This window comes from Bombina bombina, chromosome 1, assembly GCF_027579735.1.
Source record: "Bombina bombina isolate aBomBom1 chromosome 1, aBomBom1.pri, whole genome shotgun sequence".
In the NCBI taxonomy this organism is placed as follows: Eukaryota; Metazoa; Chordata; class Amphibia; order Anura; family Bombinatoridae; genus Bombina; species Bombina bombina.
Genome location: NC_069499.1, coordinates 955,375,985 through 955,398,210, shown reverse-complemented (window position 1 = coordinate 955,398,210; position 22,226 = coordinate 955,375,985). Strand labels below are relative to the sequence as shown.

Genomic DNA, 22,226 nt, shown 5'->3' with positions numbered 1-22,226 from the left:
ATTTAAAACACAGTATAACACTTTCTTGAATATGAACGTTGCATAAATATGCTTTTTCATGTTTTTATCTACTTGACTGCCAAGGGCTCCAATGCACATATGGTTGTATGTGTGTATATATGTATATTAACAAATTTTCCAAAAATTGTAGATTCAAAAAAATAGTAGATATGGAGCTGTGGCTTAAAACTCACAAAAAGGCAGCTATGGCACCACCACTCACACAGATTTCTGATATCTAGCTATTAACAGATTACACTATGTTGGTTTTCTCTTTTTGTTCTGTAATTTCTTTTTCTTATGGCTTAATATCTGAGAGAGTGGTGGTGCCATAGCTGCCTTTTTGTGAGTTTTAAGCCACAGATCCATATCTACTATTTTTTGGAATCTACAATTTTTGGAAAATTTGTTAATAAACAACAAATATATTTTTTGGATTATTGTTTTTATTATTTTTAAAATTCAATCATGATTTAATGAATGCAAATTATATTATTTTCCATTTTTGCAGTGTTTATATTTAGATTTATATATACGTTGCTCTCTAGAGTTTTTGAGCTGAGATATTAGCTCATGTCCTATTCTTATGACAATTTAGAAGTGTCCCATTACTATAGATCCGCATCTAATCTCAAGCTACTTATTATTTGCTAATTAAACCATACACCATTGGGAATCTAAATTTTCCCTTATAGGCTCTTACCATACCTCATAGTACTTGAGGGTTGGTCAGGTGAGCACCACCACTCACACAGATTTCTGATATCTATCTATTAACAGATTACACTATGTTGGTTTTCTCCTTTTGTTTTGTCATTTCTTTTTCTTATGGCTTAATATCTGAGAGAGCTGTCTGATCTTCTCTTGTGCATTATTTTCTGTATAGACTCCCTTTATTGTAGTGGCCTTAAAGGTTCTGTCTTTTTTCTGATAGAAGCTTTCGAGTATTATTCCGCCCCTGGTTACTCACTTATCTTTGTCCATACAGTATAGAGGTTTTCCAGCGCTGACACATAGCTTGTTGTTACAATATATATATATATATATATATATATATATATATATATATATATATATATCCTATAATATAAAAGACCAAGTGTGTTTGTCCGAAGTTGTCATGCGCAGTCGAGACAGCGCAAGGACAAACACACCTGGCCTTAGAGTCTACCTGATCTGCTGTCTACGGCGTGACAACGGTGGGTGGGAGTGGGCGTGACCAGATGTGAGCGGGCGTGGCCGGACGTGGAGTAAACGGGGCCAGAAGTAGCGGGCGGGACCGGGTGGGGCTGGGGGGTGGTCGAGCGCATGTGAGAGAGACAGATCAAAAGAGAGGGGGGAGAGAGAGAAAGAGAGGGAGAGAGAGCAAAAGAGATGGGAAAGAGCAAAAAAGAGGGGAAAGAGCAAAAAAGAGGGAAGAGAGAGAAAAAAATAGAGGGGGGAAAGAGAAAAAATAGAGGGGGGAAAGAGAGAGAGCAAAAGAGAGGGGGAGAGAGAAAGCAAAAGAGAGGAGGAGAAAGAAAAAGAGAAGGGGGAGAGAGAGCAAAAGAGTGGGGGGGGAGAGAGAGAGAGTAAAAGAGGGGAGAGAGAGAAAAAGCGCAAAAGAGAGGAAGGAGAGAGTGCAAAAGAGAGGGGGAGAGAGAGGAAAAGAGAGGAGGGAGAGAGCACAAAAGTAAGGGGGAGAGAGAGCAAAAGAGAGGGGGAGAGAGAGAGGGGGGAGAGAGAGAAAGAGAGGGGTGAGAGAGAAATAGAGGGGGAGAGAGAGAGCAAAAGAAGGGGAGAGAGAGAGCAAAAGAGAGGGGGGATAGAGAGCAAAAGAGAGGGGAGAGAGAGCAAAAGAGAGGGTAAAGAGCAAAAGAGAGGGTAAAGAGCAAAAAAGAGGGGAAAGAGCAAAAAAGAGGGAAGAGAGAGAAAAAAATAGAGGGGGGAAAGAGAAAAAATAGAGGGGGGAAAGAGAGAGAGCAAAAGAGAGGGGGAGAGAGAAAGCAAAAGAGAGGAGGAGAAAGAAAAAGAGAAGGGGGAGAGAGAGCAAAAGAGTGGGGGGGGGAGAGAGAGAGAGTAAAAGAGGGGAGAGAGAGAAAAAGCGCAAAAGAGAGGAAGGAGAGAGTGCAAAAGAGAGGGGGAGAGAGAGGAAAAGAGAGGAGGGAGAGAGCACAAAAGTAAGGGGGAGAGAGAGCAAAAGAGAGGGGGAGAGAGAGAGGGGGGAGAGAGAGAAAGAGAGGGGTGAGAGAGAAATAGAGGGGGAGAGAGAGAGCAAAAGAAGGGGAGAGAGAGAGCAAAAGAGAGGGGGGATAGAGAGCAAGAGAGAGGGGGAAGAGCGCAAAAGAAAGGTGGGAGAGAGAGCAAAAGAGAGGGGGGAGAGAGAGAGGTGGGAAAGAGAAAGCAAAAGAGAGGGGGATAGAGAGAGCAAATAGAGAGAGCAAAAGAGGGGGGAGAGCAAAAGAGAGGGGGAGAGAGAGCAAAAGAGAGGGGGAGAGAGAGCCAAAGAGGGGGAGAGAGAGCAAAAGTGGGGGAGAGAGAGCAAAGAGGGGGAGAGAGAGCAAAAGAGGGGGGAGAAAGAGAAAGCGCAAAAGAGAGGAAGGAGAGAGTGCAAAAGAGAGGGGGGAGAGAGTAAAAGAGAGGAGGGAGAGAGCACAAAAGAAAGGGGGGAGAGAGAGCAAAAGAGAGGGGGGGAGAGAGAGAAAGAGAGGGGGAGAGAGAAATAGAGGGGGAGAGAGAGAGCAAAGAAGGGGAGAGAGAGAGCAAAAAAGAGGGGGGATAGAGAGCAAGAGAGAGGGGGAAGAGCGCAAAAGAAAGGTGGGAGAGAGAGCAAAAGAGAGGGGGGAGAGAGAGAGGTGGGAAAGAGAAAGCAAAAGAGAGGGGGATAGAGAGAGCAAAGAGAGAGAGCAAAAGAGGGGGGGCAAAAGAGAGGGGGAGAGAGAGCAAAAGAGGGGCAGAGAGAGCAAAAGTGGGGGAGAGAGAGCAAAGAGGGGAAGAGAGAGCAAAAGAGGGGGGAGAGAGAGAAAGAGCAAAAGAGAGGAAGGAGAGAGTGCAAAAGAGAGGAAGGAGAGAGTGCAAAAGAGAGGGGGAGAGAGTAAAAGAGAGGAGGGAGAGAGCACAAAAGAAAGGGGGGAGAGAGAGCAAAAGAGAGGGGGAGAGAGAGAGGGGGAGAGAGAGAAAGAGAGGGGGGAGAGAGAAAGAGAGGGGGAGAGAGAAAGAGAGGGGGAGAGAGAGAGAGCGCAAAAGAGAAGGGGGAGAGAGAGCAAGAGAGAGGGGGAAGAGCGCAAAAGAAATGTGGGAGAGAGAGCAAAAGAGAGGGGGGAGAGAGAGAGGTGGGAAAGCAAAAGCAAAAGAGAGGGGGATAGAGAGATCAAAGCGAGAGAGGAAAAGAGGGGGGAGAGAGAGCAAAAGAGAGGGGGGAGAGAGCAAAAGAGAGGGAGAGAGAGCAAAAGAGGGGGAGAGAGAGCAAAAGAGGGGGAGAGAGAGCAAAGAGGGGGAGAGAGAGCAAAAGAGGGGGGAGAGAGAGAGGGAGGGGGAGAGAGAGAGAGAGAGAGAGAAGAGATGGGGGAGAGAGGGGGAGAGAGCAAAAAAAGAGGGGGAGAGAGAGAGAGCAAAAGAGAGGGAGGGAGGGAGAGAGCAAAAGAAAGGGGGGAGAGAAAGAACAAAAGAGAGGGGGAGAGAGAAAGAGCAAAAGAGAGGGGAAGAGAGAGAGCAAAAGAGAGGGGAGAGAGAAAGCAAAAGAGAGGGGGGAGAGAGAGCAAAAGAGAGGGGGGAGAAAGATCAAAAGAGAGGGGGAGAGAGAGAGGGGGGAAGAGAGCAAAAGAGGGGGAGAGAGAGAGCAAAAGAGGGGGAGAGAGAGAGAGGGAGGGGGAGAGAAAGTGCAAAAGAGAGGGGGGATAGAAAGCAAAAGAGAGGGGGGGAGAGAGAGAGGGAGGAGAGAGAGAGGGGGGATATATATATAGAGAGAGAGAAGGGGGGAGAGAGAGGGGGAGAGAGAGAAAGCAAAAGAGAGGGGGAGAGAGAAAGAGCAAAAGAGAGGGGTAGAGAGAGAGGGGAGAGAAAGAAAGCAAAAGAGAGGGGGATAGAAAGCAAAAGAGAGGGGGAGAGAGAGCAAAAGAGAGGTGGAGAGAGAGCAAAAGAGGGAGAGAGATAGCAAAAGAGGGGGAGAGAGCAAAAGAGAGGGGGGGAGAAAGAGCAAAAGGGAGGGGGGAGAGAGAGGGGGGAGAGAGAGGGAGGAGAGAGAGAGAGAGAGAGAGAGAGAAGGAGGGAGAGAGAGGGGGGAGTGAGAGAGAGAGGGGGAGAGAGAGAGAGAGAGAGAGGGGGAGAGAGAGAGGGGGAGAGAGAGGGGGAGAGAGAGAGAGGAAGAGAGAGAGAGGGAAGAGAGAGAGGGGGAGAGAGCAAAAGAGATGGGGAGAGAGAGAGAGATAGCAAAAGAGAGGGGGGAGAGAGAGAGCAAAAGAGAGGGGGAGAGAGAGAGCAAAACAGAGGGTGGAGAAAGAGCGCAAAAGAGAGGGTAGAGAGCACAAAAGAAAGGGGGGAGAGAGAGCAAAAGAGAGGGGGAGAGAGAGAGGGGGGAGAGAGAGAAAGAGAGGGGGGAGAGAGAAAGAGAGGGGGAGAGAGAGCGCGTAAAAGAGAGGAGGAGAGAGAGCAAAAGAGAGGGGGAGAGAGAGCAAGAGAGAGGGGGAAGAGCGCAAAAGAAAGGTGGGAGAGAGAGCAAAAGAGAGGGGGTAGAGAGAGAGGTGGGAAAGAGAAAGCAAAAGAGAGGGGGATAGAGAGAGCAAAGAGAGAGAGCAAAAGAAGGGGGGGAGAGAGCAAAAGAGAGGGGGAGAGAGAGAGCAAAAGAGAGGGGGAGAGAGAGCAAAAGAGGGGGAGAGAGAGCAAAAGAGGGGGAGAGAGAGCAAAGAGGGGGAGAGAGAGCAAAAGAGGGAGGAGAGAGAGAGGGGGAGAGAGAGAAAGAGATCGGGGAGAGAGGGGGGAGAGAGCAAAAAAGAGGGGGAGAGAGAGAGCAAAAGAGAGGGAGGGAAGGAGAGAGCAAAAGAAAGGGGGGAGAGAAAGAACAAAAGAGAGGGGGAGAGAGAAAGAGCCAAAGAGAGGGGAAGAGAGAGAGCAAAAGAGAGGGGAGAAAGAAAGCAAAAGAGAGGGGGGAGAGAGAGCAAAAGAGAGGGGGGAGAGAGATCAAAAGAGAGGGGGAGAGAGAGAGGGGGAGAGAGAAAAAGAGGGGGAGAGAGCGAGCAAAAGATGGGGAGAGAGAGAGAGGGAGGGGGAGAGAAAGTGCAAAAGAGAGGGGGGAGAGAAAGCAGAAGAGAGGGGGGGAGAGAGAGAGGGGGGGGAGAGAGAGAGGGAGGAGAGAGAGAGGGGGGATAGAGAGAGAGGGAGGAGAAGGAGAGAGAGAGAGAAGGGGGGAGAGAGAGGGGGGGGGAGAGAGAGGGGGAGAGAGAGAAAGCAAAAGAGAGGGGGAGAGAGAAAGAGCAAAAGAGAGGGGGAGAGAGAGAGAGAGGGGAGAGAAAGAAAGCAAAAGAGAGGGGGAGAGAGAGCAAAAGAGAGGGGGAGAGAGAGCAAAAGAGGGAGAGAGATAGCAAAAGAGGGGAGAGAGCAAAAGAGAGGGGGGAGAAAGAGCAAAAGGGAGGGGGGAGAGAGAGAGGGGGGAGAGAGAGGGAGGAGAAAGAGAGAGAGAGAGAGAGAGAGAGAGAGAGAGAAGGAGGGAGAGAGAGGGGGGAGTGAGAGAGAGATGGGGAGAGAGAGAGAGAGGGGGAGAGAGAGAGAGAGAGGGAAGAGAGAGAGGGGGGAGAGGGGGAGAGAGCAAAAGAGAGGGGGGAGAGAGAGCAAAAAGAGACGGGGAGAGAGAGAGAGATAGCAAAAGAGAGGAGGGAGAGAGAGAGCAAAAGAGAGGGGGAGAGAGAGAGCAAAACAGAGGGTGGAGAAAGAGCGCAAAAGAGAGGGGAGATAGAAAGCAAAAGAAAGGGGGAGAGAGAGCAAAAGAGAGGGGGTGGGAGAGCGCAAAAGAGAGGGGGAGTGAGATAGCAAAAGAGAGGGGGGAGAGAGAGCACAAAAGAGAGGGGGAGAGAGAGCACAAAAGAGAGGGGGAGAGAGAGAGTGCACCAAAGAGAGGGGGAGAGAGAGAGGACAAAAGAGAGGGGGGAGAGAATGCAAAAGAGGGGGGAGAGAGGGAGCAAAAGAGAGGGGGAAAAGCAAAAGAAAGGGGAGAGAGCAAAGAGGGGGAGAGAGAACAAAAGAGAGGGGGGAGAGAGAGAGGGAGGAGAGAGAGAGGTGGGGGGAGAGGGGGGAGAGAAGGGGGGTGAGAGGGGGGAGAGATGGGGAGAGAGGGGGGAGAGAGGGGGGAGAGAGTGGGGGGAGAGAGAGAGTGGAGAGCAAAAAAAGAGGGGGGAGAGAGAGCAAAAGAGAGGGAGGGAGAGAGAGAGCAAAAGAGAGGGGGAGAGAGAGCAAAAGAAAGGGGGAGAGAGAGCAAAAGAGAGGGGGGAGAGAGCAAAAGAGAGGGGAGAGAGAAAGCAAAAGAGAGGGGGGAGAAAGAGCAAAAGAGAGGGGGGAGAGAGAGCAAAAGAGAGGGGTAAGAGAGAGCAAAAGAGAGGGGGAGAGAGAGAGAGCGGGGAGAGAGAAAAAGAGGGGGAGAGAGGGGGGGAGATAGAGCAAAAGAGGGGGAGAGGGAGAGAGAGCGCAAAAGTGAGGGGGGAGAGAGAGCAAAAGAGAAGGGGGAGAGAGAGCAAAAGAGAGGGGGAGAGAGAGAGGGGGAGAGAGAGAGGAGGGAGAGAGAGAGAGGGGAGAGAGAGAGAGAGAGAGAGAGAGGGGAGAGGGTGGGAGAGAGAGAGGGGAGAGAGAGGGGGGGGAGAGAGAGGGGGGGAGAGCAAAAGAGAGGGGGGAGAGAGAGCAAAAAGAGACGGGAGAGAGAGAGAGCAAAAGAGAGGGGGAGAGAGAGCAAAAGAGAGGGGGAGAGAGCAAAACAGAGGGGGGAGAGAGAGCACAAAAGAGAGGGGAGAGAGAAAGCAAAAGATAGGGGGGAGAGAGAGCGCAAAAGAGAGGGGGGGAGAAAGAGCGCAAAAGAGAGGGGGAGAAAGAGCACAAAAGAGAGGGGGAGAGAGCGCAAAAGAGAGGGGGGGAGAGAGCAAAAGAGAGGTGGAGAGAAAGCAAAAGAGAGGGGGGAGCGATGGAGCAAAAGAGAGGGGAAAGAGCAAAAGAAAGGGGAGGGAGAGCAAAAGAGAGGGGGGAGAGAGAGAGCAAAAGAGAGGGGGGAGAAAGAGCAAAAGAGAGGGAGAGAGAGAGAGCAAAAGAGAGGGGGAGAGAGAGAGAGCAAAAGAGAGGTGGAGCGAGAGAGAGCGCAAAAGAGAGGGGGAGCGAGAGAGAGTGCAAAAGAGAGGGGGAGAGCGCGCAAAAGAGAGGGGGGAGAGAGAGCAAAAGAGAAGGGGAGAGAGAAAGCAAAAGAGAGGGGGAGAGAGAAAGCAAAAGAGGGGGGGGGAGAGAGAGCAAGGGGTGGGACCGCTGTACTGCAAAAAATGGCCTGTGTGAACGGGCTTTAGGACTAGTGTAGAGGGGGGGAGAGAGGGGGAGAGAGAGAAAGCAACAGAGAGGGGGAGAGAGAAAGAGCAAAATAGAGGGGTAGAGAGAGAGAGAGGGGAGAGAAAGAAAGCAAAAGAGAGGGGGAGAGAGAGCAAAAGAGAGGGGGAGAGAGAGCAAAAGAGGGAGAGAGATAGCAAAAGAGGGGAGAGTGCAAAAGAGAGGGGGGAGAAAGAGCAAAAGGGAGGGGGGAGAGAGAGAGGGAGGAGAGAGAGAGAGAGAGAGAGAGAGAGAGAGAAGGAGGGAGAGAGAGGGGGGAGTGAGAGAGAGAGGGGGAGAGAGAGAGGGGGGGGAGAGAGAGAGAGAGGGGGGGAGAGAGAGAGAGGGAAGAGAGAGAGGGGGAGAGGGGGAGAGAGCAAAAGAGAGGGGGAGAGAGAGCAAAAAGAGACGGGGAGAGAGAGAGAGATAGCAAAAGAGAGGAGGGAGAGAGAGAGCAAAAGAGAGGGGGAGAGAGAGAGCAAAACAGAGGGTGGAGAAAGAGCGCAAAAGAGAGGGGAGAGAGAAAGCAAAAGAGAGGGGGAGAGAGAGCAAAAGAGAGGGGGAGGGAGAGCGCAAAAAAGAGGGGGAGTGAGAGAGCAAAAGAGAGGGGGGAGAGAGAGCACAAAAGAGAGGGGGGAGAGAGAGCACAAAAGAGAGGGGGAGAGAGAGGGCAAAAGAGAGGGGGGAGAGAAAGCAAAAGAGGGGGGAGAGAGGGAGCAAAAGAGAGGGGGAAAAGCAAAAGAAAGGGGAGAGAGAGCAAAGAGGGGGAGAGAGAGCAAAAGAGAGGGGGGGGAGAGAGGGAGGAGAGAGAGGTGGGAGAGAGAGAGAGAGAGAGAGAGAGAGAGAGGGGGGGAGTGGGGAGAGAAGGGGGGGAGAGATGGGGGGGAGAGGGGGGAGAGAAGGGGGGGAGAGGGGGGAGAGAAGGGGGGGGAGAGATGGGGGAGAGAGGGGGGAGAGAGGGGGGAGAGAGAGAGGGGAGAGCAAAAAAAGAGGGGGAGAGAGAGCAAAAGAGAGGGAGGGAGAGAGAGAGCAAAAGAGAGGGGGAGAGAGAGCAAAAGAAAGGGGGAGAGAGAGCAAAAGAGAGGGGGGAGAGAGCAAAAGAGAGGGGAGAGAGAAAGCAAAAGAGAGGGGGAGAAAGAGCAAAAGAGAGGGGGGAGAGAGAGCAAAAGAGAGGGGTGAGAGAGAGCAAAAGAGAGGGGGAGAGAGAGAGAGAGAGCGGGGAGAGAGAAAAAGAGGGGGAGAGAGAGAGGGGGAGATAGAGCAAAAGAGGGGGAGAGGGAGAGAGAGCGCAAAAGTGAGGGGGGAGAGAGAGCAAAAGAGAAGGGGGAGAGAGAGCAAAAGAGAGGGGGAGAGAGAGAGGGGGAGAGAGAGAGGTGGAGAGAGAGAGAGGAGGGAGAGAGAGAGAGAGAGGGGAGAGAGAGAGAGAGAGAGAGAGAGAGAGAGGGGAGAGGGTGGGAGAGAGAGAGGGGAGAGAGAGAGGGGGGGAGAGAGCAAAAGAGAGGGGGGAGAGAGAGCAAAAAGAGACGGGAGAGAGAGAGAGCAAAAGAGAAGGGGAGAGAGAGCAAAAGAGAGGGGGAGAGAGCAAAACAGAGGGGGGAGAGAGAGCACAAAAGAGAGGGGAGAGAGAAAGCAAAAGATAGGGGGGAGAGAGAGAGCGCAAAAGAGAGGGGGGGGAGAGAGAGCGCAAAAGAGAGGCGGAGAAAGAGCACAAAAGAGAGGGGGAGAGAGCGCAAAAGAGAGGGGGGAGAGAGCAAAAGAGAGGGGGAGAGAAAGCAAAAGAGAGGGGGGGAGAAAGAGCAAAAGAGAGGGGAGGGAGAGCAAAAGAGAGGGGGGAGAGAGAGAGCAAAAGAGAGGGGGGAGAAAGAGCAAAAGAGAGGGAGAGAGAGAGAGCAAAAGAGAGGGGGAGAGAGAGAGAGCAAAAGAGAGGTGGAGCGAGAGAGAGTGCAAAAGAGAGGGGGAGCGAGAGAGAGTGCAAAAGAGAGGGGGAGAGAGCGCAAAAGAGAGGGGGGAGAGAGAGCAAAAGAGAGGGGGAGAGAGAAAGCAAAAGAGAGGGGGAGAGAGAAAGCAAAAGAGGGGGGGAGAGAGAGCAAAAAGAGACGGGAGAGAGAGAGAGCAAAAGAGAGGGGGAGAGAGAGCAAAAGAGAGGGGGAGAGAGCAAAACAGAGGGGGGAGAGAGAGCACAAAAGAGAGGGGAGAGAGAAAGCAAAAGATAGGGGGGAGAGAGAGCGCAAAAGAGAGGGGGGAGAAAGAGCGCAAAAGAGAGGGGGAGAAAGAGCACAAAAGAGAGGGGGAGAGAGCGCAAAAGAGAGGGGGGAGAGAGCAAAAGAGAGGTGGAGAGAAAGCAAAAGAGAGGGGGGAGCGATGGAGCAAAAGAGAGGGGAAAGAGCAAAAGAAAGGGGAGGGAGAGCAAAAGAAAGGGGAGGGAGAGCAAAAGAGAGGGGGGAGAGAGAGAGCAAAAGAGAGGGGGGGAAGAAAGAGCAAAAGAGAGGGAGAGAGAGAGAGCAAAAGAGAGGGGGAGAGAGAGAGAGCAAAAGAGAGGTGGAGCGAGAGAGAGCGCAAAAGAGAGGGGGAGCGAGAGAGAGTGCAAAAGAGAGGGGGAGAGCGCGCAAAAGAGAGGGGGGAGAGAGAGCAAAAGAGAGGGGGAGAGAGAAAGCAAAAGAGAGGGGGAGAGAGAAAGCAAAAGAGGGGGGGGGAGAGAGAGCAAGGGGTGGGACCGCTGTACTGCAAAAAATGGCCTGTGTGAACGGGCTTTAGGACTAGTGTAGAGGGGGGGGAGAGAGGGGGAGAGAGAGAAAGCAACAGAGAGGGGGAGAGAGAAAGAGCAAAATAGAGGAGTAGAGAGAGAGAGAGGGGAGAGAAAGAAAGCAAAAGAGAGGGGGAGAGAGAGCAAAAGAGAGGGGGAGAGAGAGCAAAAGAGGGAGAGAGATAGCAAAAGAGGGGAGAGTGCAAAAGAGAGGGGGGGAGAAAGAGCAAAAGGGAGGGGGGAGAGAGAGAGGGAGGAGAGAGAGAGAGAGAGAGAGAGAGAGAGAGAGAGAGAGAAGGAGGGAGAGAGAGGGGGGAGTGAGAGAGAGAGGGGGAGAGAGAGAGGGGGGGGAGAGAGAGAGAGAGGGGGGGGGAGAGAGAGAGAGGGAAGAGAGAGAGGGGGAGAGGGGGAGAGAGCAAAAGAGAGGGGGAGAGAGAGCAAAAAGAGACGGGGAGAGAGAGAGAGATAGCAAAAGAGAGGAGGGAGAGAGAGAGCAAAAGAGAGGGGGAGAGAGAGAGCAAAACAGAGGGTGGAGAAAGAGCGCAAAAGAGAGGGGAGAGAGAAAGCAAAAGAGAGGGGGAGAGAGAGCAAAAGAGAGGGGGAGGGAGAGCGCAAAAAAGAGGGGGAGTGAGAGAGCAAAAGAGAGGGGGGAGAGAGAGCACAAAAGAGAGGGGGAGAGAGAGCACAAAAGAGAGGGGGAGAGAGAGAGTGCACCAAAGAGAGGGGGAGAGAGAGGGCAAAAGAGAGGGGGGAGAGAAAGCAAAAGAGGGGGGAGAGAGGGAGCAAAAGAGAGGGGGAAAAGCAAAAGAAAGGGGAGAGAGAGCAAAGAGGGGGAGAGAGAGCAAAAGAGGGGGGGGGAGAGAGAGAGGAGAGAGAGGTGGGAGAGAGAGAGAGGGGGGGAGAGATGGGGGGAGAGGGGGGAGAGAAGGGGGGGAGAGATGGGGGAGAGAGGGGGGAGAGAGGGGGGAGAGAGAGAGGGGAGAGCAAAAAAAGAGGGGGAGAGAGAGCAAAAGAGAGGGAGGGAGAGAGAGAGCAAAAGAGAGGGGGAGAGAGAGCAAAAGAAAGGGGGAGAGAGAGCAAAAGAGAGGGGGGAGAGAGCAAAAGAGAGGGGAGAGAGAAAGCAAAAGAGAGGGGGAGAAAGAGCAAAAGAGAGGGGGGAGAGAGAGCAAAAGAGAGGGGTGAGAGAGAGCAAAAGAGAGGGGGAGAGAGAGAGAGAGAGCGGGGAGAGAGAAAAAGAGGGGGAGAGAGAGAGGGGGAGATAGAGCAAAAGAGGGGGAGAGGGAGAGAGAGCACAAAAGTGAGGGGGGAGAGAGAGCAAAAGAGAAGGGGGAGAGAGAGCAAAAGAGAGGGGGAGAGAGAGAGGGGGAGAGAGAGAGGTGGAGAGAGAGAGAGGAGGGAGAGAGAGAGAGAGAGAGAGGGGAGAGAGAGAGAGAGAGGGGAGAGGGTGGGAGAGAGAGAGGGGAGAGAGAGAGGGGGGAGAGAGAGAGGGGGGGAGAGAGCAAAAGAGAGGGGGGAGAGAGAGCAAAAAGAGACGGGAGAGAGAGAGAGCAAAAGAGAGGGGGAGAGAGAGCAAAAGAGAGGGGGAGAGAGCAAAACAGAGGGGGGAGAGAGAGCACAAAAGAGAGGGGAGAGAGAAAGCAAAAGATAGGGGGGAGAGAGAGAGCGCAAAAGAGAGGGGGGGAGAGAGAGCGCAAAAGAGAGGGGGAGAAAGAGCACAAAAGAGAGGGGGAGAGAGCGCAAAAGAGAGGGGGGAGAGAGCAAAAGAGAGGGGGAGAGAAAGCAAAAGAGAGGGGGGGAGAAAGAGCAAAAGAGAGGGGAGGGAGAGCAAAAGAGAGGGGGGAGAGAGAGAGCAAAAGAGAGGGGGGGAGAAAGAGCAAAAGAGAGGGAGAGAGAGAGAGCAAAAGAGAGGGGGAGAGAGAGAGAGCAAAAGAGAGGTGGAGCGAGAGAGAGCGCAAAAGAGAGGGGGAGCGAGAGAGAGTGCAAAAGAGAGGGGGAGAGAGCGCAAAAGAGAGGGGGGAGAGAGAGCAAAAGAGAGGGGGAGAGAGAAAGCAAAAGAGAGGGGGAGAGAGAAAGCAAAAGAGAGGGGGAGAGAGAAAGCAAAAGAGGGGGGGAGAGAGAGCAAGGGGTGGGACCGCTGTACTGCAAAAAATGGCCTGTGTGAACGGGCTTTAGGACTAGTGTCTTGGTATAAAAATCTGATTCTCACGGTAAGAAGCTGTACTGCTGGGAATCCGGTTATTATGAGCCTCCTGCCGCTGCACACTCAATAACTACCCCGGAAGAGAGACGTCCGGGGTAGTTATTGAGTGTGCGGCGGCAGGAGGCTCATAATAACCGGATTCCCAGCAGTACAGCTTCTTACCGTGAGAATCAGATTTTTATACCAAGACAGAAAAGGTACTCCAAGAGGCTAACTACCAACATAAAGGAAGTACAAGGGATCTATCTACAACCAGAAACACATCCCTGCATACTCCAGGAGGCTAACGAAAACCCAAGAGGCACCACATCTGGATACAAGGAGAAGATTCTACCATCTGTATATACCCCCAGTGCGGCATACTTACCTCATTAGATTGAGGTAATATCTGGTAAGGGTATTATATACCATCTATTTACTGACATCAACTTCATGTGAAGATTAACCACGGACTGTATATTGTCTAAAGACTCATATGAACATTGTTTCATAATCTATTCATTACTCTTCTAGCATCATTTATTTTAACATTCTTTTATATTCTTTTAATGGTTATTTTTCCTTAACTAATTATCCTTAGCTCTCACTCATATTCCCACTTACCACCCATATTTAATGGATATATAGGCGCTGTATCCATCCTTGTATACACATTTTCCACTTACTGACTGGGACTTCACATCTCAACCAGTATTTGTTCTATATAGCTGCCACTATACCCTACACAATACTGACTAGCGCCAACTATAGAGTATCACTTGTGTTTACCCAGTGTACTGAGTGAACACATTTTACTTGCTTCTCTATATATATATATATGACTATATATGTATGCATATGTATTTATGTGCTTTTAAAAAGACATGAACGCTTTAAACAGTTAGGGCCAGATTACGAGTGGTGTGCTATCAGTTACACAAGAGTGATATCAGGTTTATTGTGGCTGTTTGCGTGCATCGGATGTAGCGCTCATATTAGAAGTTGAAAGTAAATGCGATCGCTTGAGCGCAATTGAGTTTAACACATTTCGGGATAGTGACCTCAGAGCTCTGGTTAACTGTTAAGCAAAGCAAAAAAAGTTTCACAAAACACATCAAAAATATATAACAAAATACAGTTACACTCATAATAACATTAATAAGAAATATTGCACAAAAAAGCTATAAGGGCTCAACGATATGAGGTCTCAGGTGTTAGGGGGAAAAAAAGGCAGGCAAAGGGCTTTAACATTGAGATAATACATATATATGTATAAATGTGCGTATGTATTTATATATATATATATATATAAAGTATCTCACAAAAGTGAGTACACCCATCACATTTTTGTAAATGACACTTTGCTACAATGTAAAGTAGTGAGTGTACAGCCTGTATAACAGCGTAAATTTGCTGTCCCCTCAAAATAACTCAACACACAGCCATTAATGTCTAAAGCGTTGGCAACAAAAGTGAGTACACCCCTAAGTGGAAATGTCCAAATTGGGCCCAATTAGCCATTTTCCCTCCCCGGTGTCATGTGACTCGTTAGTGTTACAAGGTCTCAGGTGTGAATGGGGAGCAGGTGTGTTAAATTTGGTGTTATCGCTCTCACACTCTCTCATACTGGTCACTGGAAGTTTAACATAGCACCTCATGGCAAAGAGCTCTCTGAGGATCTGAAAAAAAGAATTGTTGCTCTACATAAAGATGGCCTAGGCTATAAAAAGATTGCCAAGACCCTGAAACTGAGTTGCAGCAAGGTGGGCAAGACCATACAGGGGTTCCACAGTACAGGTTCCATTCAGAACAGGCCTCGACATGGTCGACCAAAGAAGTTGAGTGCATGTGTTTAGCGTCATATCCAGAGGTTGTCTTTGGGAAATAGACGTATGAGTGCTGCCAGCATTGCTGCAGAGGTTGAAGGGGTGGGGGGTCAGCCTGCCAGTGCTCAGACCATACGCCGCACACTGCATCAAATTGGTCTGCATGGCTGTCATCCCAGAAGGAAGCCTCTGACTAAGGACATGTATTACTGGAACCATGTCCTGTGGTCCGATGAGACCAAGATAAACTTCCTTGGTTCAGATGGTGTCAAGCGTGTGTGGCGGCAGCCAGGTGAGGAGTACAAAGAGAAGTGTGTCTTGCCAACAGTTAAGCATGGTGGTGGGAGTGTCATGGTCTGGGCCTGCATGAGTGCTGCCAGCACTGGAGAGCTACAGTTCATTGAGGGAACCATGAATGCTAAAATGTACTGTAACATACTGAAGCAAAGCATGATCCCATCCCTTCGGAGACTGGGCAGCAGGGCAGTATTGCAACATAATAACAACCCCAAACACACCTCCAAGACGACCACTGCCTTGCTAAAGAAGCTGAGGGTAAAGGTGATGGACTGACCAAGCATGTCTCCAGACCTAAACCCTATTGAGCATCTGTTGGGCATCATCAAATGGAATGTGGGAGAATGCAAGGTCTCTAACATCCACCAGCTCTGGGATGTCAACATGGAGGAGTGGAAGAGGACTCCAGTGGCAACCTGTGATGCTCTGGTAAACTCCATGCCTAAGAGGGTTAAGGCAGTGCTGGAAAATAATGGTGGCCACACAAAATAATGACACTTTGGCCCAATTTGGACATTTCCACTTAGGGGTGTACTCACTTTTGTTGCCAACGGTTTAGACATTAATGGCTGTGTGTTGAGTTATTTTGAGGGGAAAGCAAATTCACGGTGTTATAAAGGCTGTACACTCACTGCTTTACATTGTAGCAAAGTGTCATTTCTTCAGTGTTGTCACATGAAAAGATATAATAAAATATGTACAAAAATGTGAGGGGTGTACTCACTTTTGTGAGATACTGTGTACTATATATATACTGTATGTATATATATATATATATATATATATATATATATATATATATATATATATATATATATATATATATATATATACACACACATATAAATACTTAAATACATCTATATATACATACATACACATATATCGCTCTCGTGTAACTGATGCCACTGTATGCGACTCATAATCTGGCCTAACTTGCATATCTTTTTAAAGGGACAGTAAACACCTTGTAATTAAAAGAAATTGTTGTCTTCATATAGAATAACATTTCAGACAAGTCTGCTAAAAACAATTAGGTAAATATATGTAGCAGGTTCACCCTTGAGAAGTCAGCATTTCAAGCTCTGAAAATTAGAAAATACACAATTTTCAGAGCTGAATTACATAAATTATAATGAAACTATATTGCAAAGTTGTTTATTACATAAAATTAAACATGTTATAATAAAAATCTAAAGGATTTTTACTGTCTTTGAAGTCTAAATATCCATTAACCCTGTTTATGATTCCCTACCATTTATTTACCAATACACTTGCTAAAATGCTATTTCATTTATGAGTTTTTCTGATATTCTTTTTACCTGTTATCTCTGCACACACATAGATATTCAATATGTTATTCAGTGTGTTATCATTTTATCTAGTGATACATATTTTGTTTTATATCAGTATGTACTATGATGAAGAACTGGATCAGTCGGAAAAATTCTACCAGAGCCTGCCCCGCCCATTGCGTCTGTCTTTCGCCCTCTATAACACCATCGTTTCCAAGTCCGAAATGCTTTGCTATTTTGTTATCATCCTCAACCACATGGTATCTGCGTCCATCCTTTCTTTAATTCTTCCTATTCTCATCTTCCTGTGGGCCATGCTTTCGGTACCGAGACCAACAAAGCGTTTCTGGATGGCTGCTATCATTTACACAGAGGTTAGTGCTAGCCTGGGTATATGGGATTTCTGAAATAAAAATGGGTATCTTTAAGAGAAAGGAATAAACCTTTACGATTTTATTAGATTCTTTTATTACATAAAATCTATGTGCATTGATATGTATACATTTTTCTTTCATGCTAGTGTCGTCTTGTATCTTCATATCATTCAATTTATTTATTTGTTCAAGTTCTAATCCACAAAATTTTCAGTCATGATTTTTGCCCTTTTTTTCCAGATTACTGTGGTCATCAAGTATTCGTTTCAGTTTGGCTTCTTTCCTTGGACATCTACAATCTACCGCAGCATGAATGCTGACAAGCCCTTCCAGCTGCCCAATATCATTGGCATTGAAAAGAAAGATGGCTATGTACATTTTGACCTTATTCAGCTTCTTGCTCTGTTCTTGCACAGATCAATACTTAAAGTAAGTTGTCTTTTTATTAAAGCCATTTACACCAGGGTTGTATTTATACGTAAACTAATGAGGCAATGGCCTAGGAAGGCCAACTGAATGGGTAGTAAAACTTCACCTATGACTGAGTCACTTTTAAATCCTGATTCTCTGTTTAAAGTGACCAACAAAGTGTGTGCGTGTGAATTTTCTTGTCTGTGTATGTTATTATAAAATAAAAATGATTGAAGACTGACTTTGGGTAAACAGCGATTAACAGGCTGTTGGAAAAGCCCTTATTTTTCTTCTTCAGAGAACTGGTCAAGTTGACAGTCAAAGACACGGAAAACCATATAAAGGCCAGATATTTCCCACCCATTACAGAATGTATCGGAACAAAATATAATGAAATTAATAAAATGGTATTGCCAGAGTCTCAAACAAAGACCTAACAAATGGAAATTCCTGGTTCCCTTGAAAATGTAAACACTACAGTTTCTCACTTTAAGAGTCAGAATTGATTGGCTAAATGCATATCTGTCAAAGAACTGAGATAAGGGGGCAGTCTTGTAGAGGCTTAGATACCAGGTAATCACAGAGGTAAAAAATATATTAATATAACAGTGTTTGTTATGCAAAACTGGGTAATGGGTAATAAGAGGATTATCTATCTTTTTAAACAATAACAATTCTGGAGGACACTTTCTCTTAAATATGATTTAAAGCAAATGTGTACATGGGGTTTAACCCAAGATCATATTTAACAGAAGCAAGGTAGAAACTTTCAGTCTAAGCTCACTACATTACAAGTCAGAATATTTAAGTTAATAAATGACTCTGGCTACACATAATATATTAGTTATAAGGTGAACCCTCCAATTCTGAAATATGATCCCAAACGAGCTCTCAATGTAAATGATCTTCCCTAGATATTTGTTTATGCTTAAACAATTTACATATACTCAGATATAAAAAAAATAGTTTTATATTTCTCAGATTTCTACATCCACTATTTTTAAAATAGGATAAGCTGATTAGTGCAAAGAAAACCTAGATATAATTATATTGTAATGCACATGCATTTGTGTCTGGGAGAAAAAAAGCAATCCATCTGAATAGTTTATTATTTTCATTTTTGCTCATGCTCAAAAAATTATCAATTTGATATTTTGAAACTTTATCCATTATTATTTTGTTAACTTGTCAAATTTTTCATGAAATGATATGATTTACTTAGTGTCATGGACTGTGGGACAACAAAGAGGTGTGCTTGCCAGAGTCAAAGAAGAAAAAAAAGAACAAGAAACAGAGAAAGCGTGGGAGCAGAGAGGAAGAAGATACAGATACTGGGCTGGTGCCGTGGAAAATCATCAAAAATCAGAACCTTCCTAAAAATGTGTTCAGGAAACGCAGAACATCACAGAAGCCTGTTGAGAAAGGTACATAACACAGTTTATTAGTTCTGTATCAGTCTGAAAACCGTTAACGTTTGATATCCAAGGAAGATTGTATAACCATAGTGGTTACTTTGTTGTATACTTTATACATTATTCATATATGACAAGAATATTGCTTTAAAATACTTGCGTTCCAGAAAACCTTCCAACATAATCAGCCAATTAAAAGGTAGAACAAAATATAAAACCCATTTGGTTCCTGAGAGCATTCTTTACCCATTTCTCCTTTGTGATGTTATCAGGGCATGTGTATTGCCAGAAATTAATAGTATATTTTACTTCCTACACAATGTTTAATTTTGATATTTTTTTCCTTTTCCTTGTATGTGATTCTTCCTTTTTTATACAATGCTACTAGTGTTATTATGTAAGAAAAACACTCACAGGTGCCTAAAGATGCAAGTGATCACCATGTTACTTGGGCCCTGAAGTTTAAAAGAGGGAATCCCCTACTTCACATGAGGGGTCTTGTGACCTTCTTTTGTAAAAAAAAGATGAAGATACATGCTATGAAATCCTCTTTCCACTCCAAAGGCCCTGGTGTCCAATGGGGCAAAGGGATCACTGTTCCCCCAGTGATCATCTGTATCCTAAGGGGAAGAGTTACCTCTCAATCAAAAGATGGAGAATTATATAAATAACACAAACAACAATAAACAAAGGGGCATCTGAGCCATTAATCACACTGAAGGGGTTAAGAATGTATGATCAAACAAAAATATTATCAGTAATTTGGAATCTAATTCTAGGATGTTCTCATCTGAGGAATATAACTCTAAGGATGTCATAATAAATCTAAAGTTATAACTTTGCAGTTATGACATTACAAAAAATAAATAAATATATATATTAGTAAGCAAGGTATTTTTGCCAATTTCTTATTACATTTGATTTCTTTATCAGGTCACCCACACAAGAAAGAAACCAAGAAGAAGTGGAACTGGTTTCGACGGAATCCCAAGAAGAAACGTCAGCCAATAAAAGAGAAGTTAAAACAACAGTGGATCAAAGCCAAAAAACTGGCAGTGAAAGTGTATGTTGACATTGTAATGTAGATACAAAACCTGTTTCCTGGACCACTTAATTAAGGTCCCTAATATAGTATTGGAAATATGGAAAGCTTCTATTTGTTTGTAAAATAAGATAAAGCTGAATTATTTTTGATTTTGTTCAGTGAACAGATATTAAATTATTAGCTTTATATATTCTTTGTTTTTTTTCTTAGTGCTCTTCAAATTTACCTGCCCATCAGACAGTTCTTTTACGACATCATACATCCAGAGTACAGTCCAGTTTGTGATGTTTACGCCATAATGTTTCTGGTGGATGTTATCAATTTCATAATTGTCATTTTTGGATACTGGGCATTTGGAGTAAGATTCTAGTTTTTTATATTGTTATATTATTATTAGTTTGTAGTATCTATTGTATTTAGTAACTGGTTATTGCTTGTAAAGTAAATTGTCTGTAATTCCATATTTTGAAATCTATTATGTAGCCTTCAATAATTTAGTGCATTAGCTGTACACTACTAGATAACAGTCTGGGCTTTAGTCTCTAGTAGCTCTTCCTTTACAATGTCTAATGGGCTTTAGTCTCTAGTAGCTCTATCTTAACAGTACCCCTGTTGCTATGCCTGAAATATCTAAAAATTCCTTTGTTAGGATTAAAGGGACACTATACCCAAACATTTTCTTTCATGATTAAGGTAGAGAATATAATTTTAAACAACATTCCAAGTTACTTCTATTACCTAATTTGCTTTATTCTTTAGATATCCTTTAATGAAGAAATAGCAATGCACACAGTGAACCAATCACAGGAGGCATCTATGTGCAGCTACCAATCAGCAGCTACTAAGCATATTTAGATATGCTTTGCAGCAAAGAATATCAAGAGAATGAAGCAAAATAGATAATAGAAGTAAATTAGAAAGTTGTTTATAATTGTATGCTCTTTCTAAAACATGAAAGAAAAAATTTGTGTTTCATGTCCCTTTAACTACTGACCGGACTCACTAGTTGAGAATCACTGCTTATGCAACATGCCTGCATAAATGTATTAGAACAGTCAACGTGTGAACCAGCACAACTCCAACATCACATGACTAAGGGGAGTTACCCTGAAATGTTGTGACCTGTTTGGAGTCAATTCCATATAACCTAATAAAGAATATTTTTTTCATTATTGGAGACCACTTTTTCTTTATTTTCTCATGGATAAATGTATTACCCATAGCAAGACAATGAGAAAAATATTTTTATCCTTCTTTCTGTTGTGTACATGATGGTGACTTCTCTTTTACCTGCACAACAGAAAACTTTAAAAATTCACAGTTCCTCGTCATTGTTGGCATGGTTGTTGTCTTATATTGTCGTGTAAGTCATGTATTGTAATTATAAGGCATGGCTTCACATAGATAAAGAAGTTCCTACATTAAGTATGTCTTTTGGTCCAAACCATTTGACAATATTACTTAACAAATCCACAGAAAGGGCATTTGAATAAGATTCTGCTATGAGCTGGAGATTATGATTGTCTACGCAGATGAGATAACTAGCTTACTTAAATAAAGATTAAAAATAATAAGTTACTTTGAAAGGTGATAACTAAAGAATGTAATGATTTGATTTATGTGGTACATATGTAAGCTCCATGTCTGTTACAGAAACATTCAGCAGCTGCAGATATCACAGAATCGCTATCTGAAGACCAAGTTCCTGAGGCGTTCCTTGTTATGCTACTCCTGCAGTTTGCCACCATGATTGTGGATCGAGCGATCTACCTTCGGAAGACCATGTTTGGAAAGTGTGTCTTTCAAGTAGTACTTGTCTTTGGAATTCATTTCTGGATGTTTTTCATCCTTCCTGGTGTCACAGAGAGGTATCCAGATGTGTTATTTTGTAGAATGGATGAACTTGATTCAAAATGTGGTTCAGCTGACATTTTATTTTTAGATGCAAATGTATTATTAGACATGCTTTAAGCAGGTACTGTTGATAAACTTCTTTAAATGTATGATTTAAAATATCCACTTTGGAAACTGTAGAAAAAAATAAACAAATGCATTTTAAAATTAGCATAAAATTATATTACTATATATATAACTTTTATAATATGCCCTCATATGTGTATATATATATATATATATATATATATATATATATATATATATATATATATATATATATATATATATATATATTAAATAAATATTTGTCTCCCTTTCTCCTCATTCTTGTTGTTACACAGGAGGTTTAATACAAACCAGGTAGCCCAGCTCTGGTATTTTGTAAAGTGTGTCTACTTTGGACTTTCTGCCTATCAGATTAAGTGTGGCTACCCCAACAGAGTCTTGGGAAATTTCCTCACCAAGAGTTACAACTGCATCAATCTTTTTCTGTTTCAAGGGTAAGCTAGAAAACAAATGTAACTTTTTTAAATTTCCTGGAATGCTATTATATTTAAATAGGTAATAGACAAGCCAAGAGTACAACTCTAAGGCTTTCAAGGCATTAAATTACTCACACACCTCTACCGCAGTAGGGTAGTACTCTACCAATGTGTTTTAAGGGAAATGGAACACCTTGAGATTGTAGTATGAAATGTTTGATTATGCATATTAAAACATCATGCAGTATAGTTTCATTAAATTGTGGGGTTTCCACTTCTAGGAATTAGAAGCCACAAATGTGTCCCTAATTGGTTTCAGTAGAGATGATGAGATAAGGAACAGCAAATCAATTTAGATAATAATTTTACTAGCAAAATGGTAGTGACAAGTTTTTTCTACTCCAGTAACAAATCTGTATCCTCTAAATCTGCCTAGAATAATTGCTGCAAACAAGGTATAAATACAAATGCATATAGAAAGAGAAGTGCTCTACCAGGAAGAACAACAACTTCTGTAATATGGCGAGTTACACTCCACTCTTTTCACTTTCCTGAAGTATATCAGTCTGATCTTGCCTAGTAAGGTCAGTCCAGCCCCGAAATAACAGGCAATTCTCCTCTGAACAATGATCATGGAAACCCCAGACGATTGTTTTTGTTAGCGTCTCTTTACTGACGAGGCCCATGAAGGCTGAAATGATCATCATGGGTTGCCATGTTTTATTGTGTGGTATTTTGGGAC

At 45.2% G+C, this 22,226-nt stretch overlaps 1 protein-coding gene across 1 annotated transcript in view; it reads left to right on the top strand.

The window, feature by feature from the left end:
- The window catches only part of LOC128661976 (piezo-type mechanosensitive ion channel component 2-like), a 407,133-nt gene that overhangs the window by 301,467 nt on the left and 83,440 nt on the right, over positions 1 to 22,226 (top strand). Inside the window, exons 39-45 of the mRNA XM_053716001.1 lie at positions 15,980 to 16,238; positions 16,479 to 16,667; positions 17,872 to 18,073; positions 18,995 to 19,124; positions 19,317 to 19,464; positions 20,760 to 20,974; positions 21,344 to 21,502. Coding sequence (XP_053571976.1) covers positions 15,980 to 16,238; positions 16,479 to 16,667; positions 17,872 to 18,073; positions 18,995 to 19,124; positions 19,317 to 19,464; positions 20,760 to 20,974; positions 21,344 to 21,502 — 1,302 coding nt within the window. The remainder of the gene's footprint in view (positions 1 to 15,979; positions 16,239 to 16,478; positions 16,668 to 17,871; positions 18,074 to 18,994; positions 19,125 to 19,316; positions 19,465 to 20,759; positions 20,975 to 21,343; positions 21,503 to 22,226) is intronic.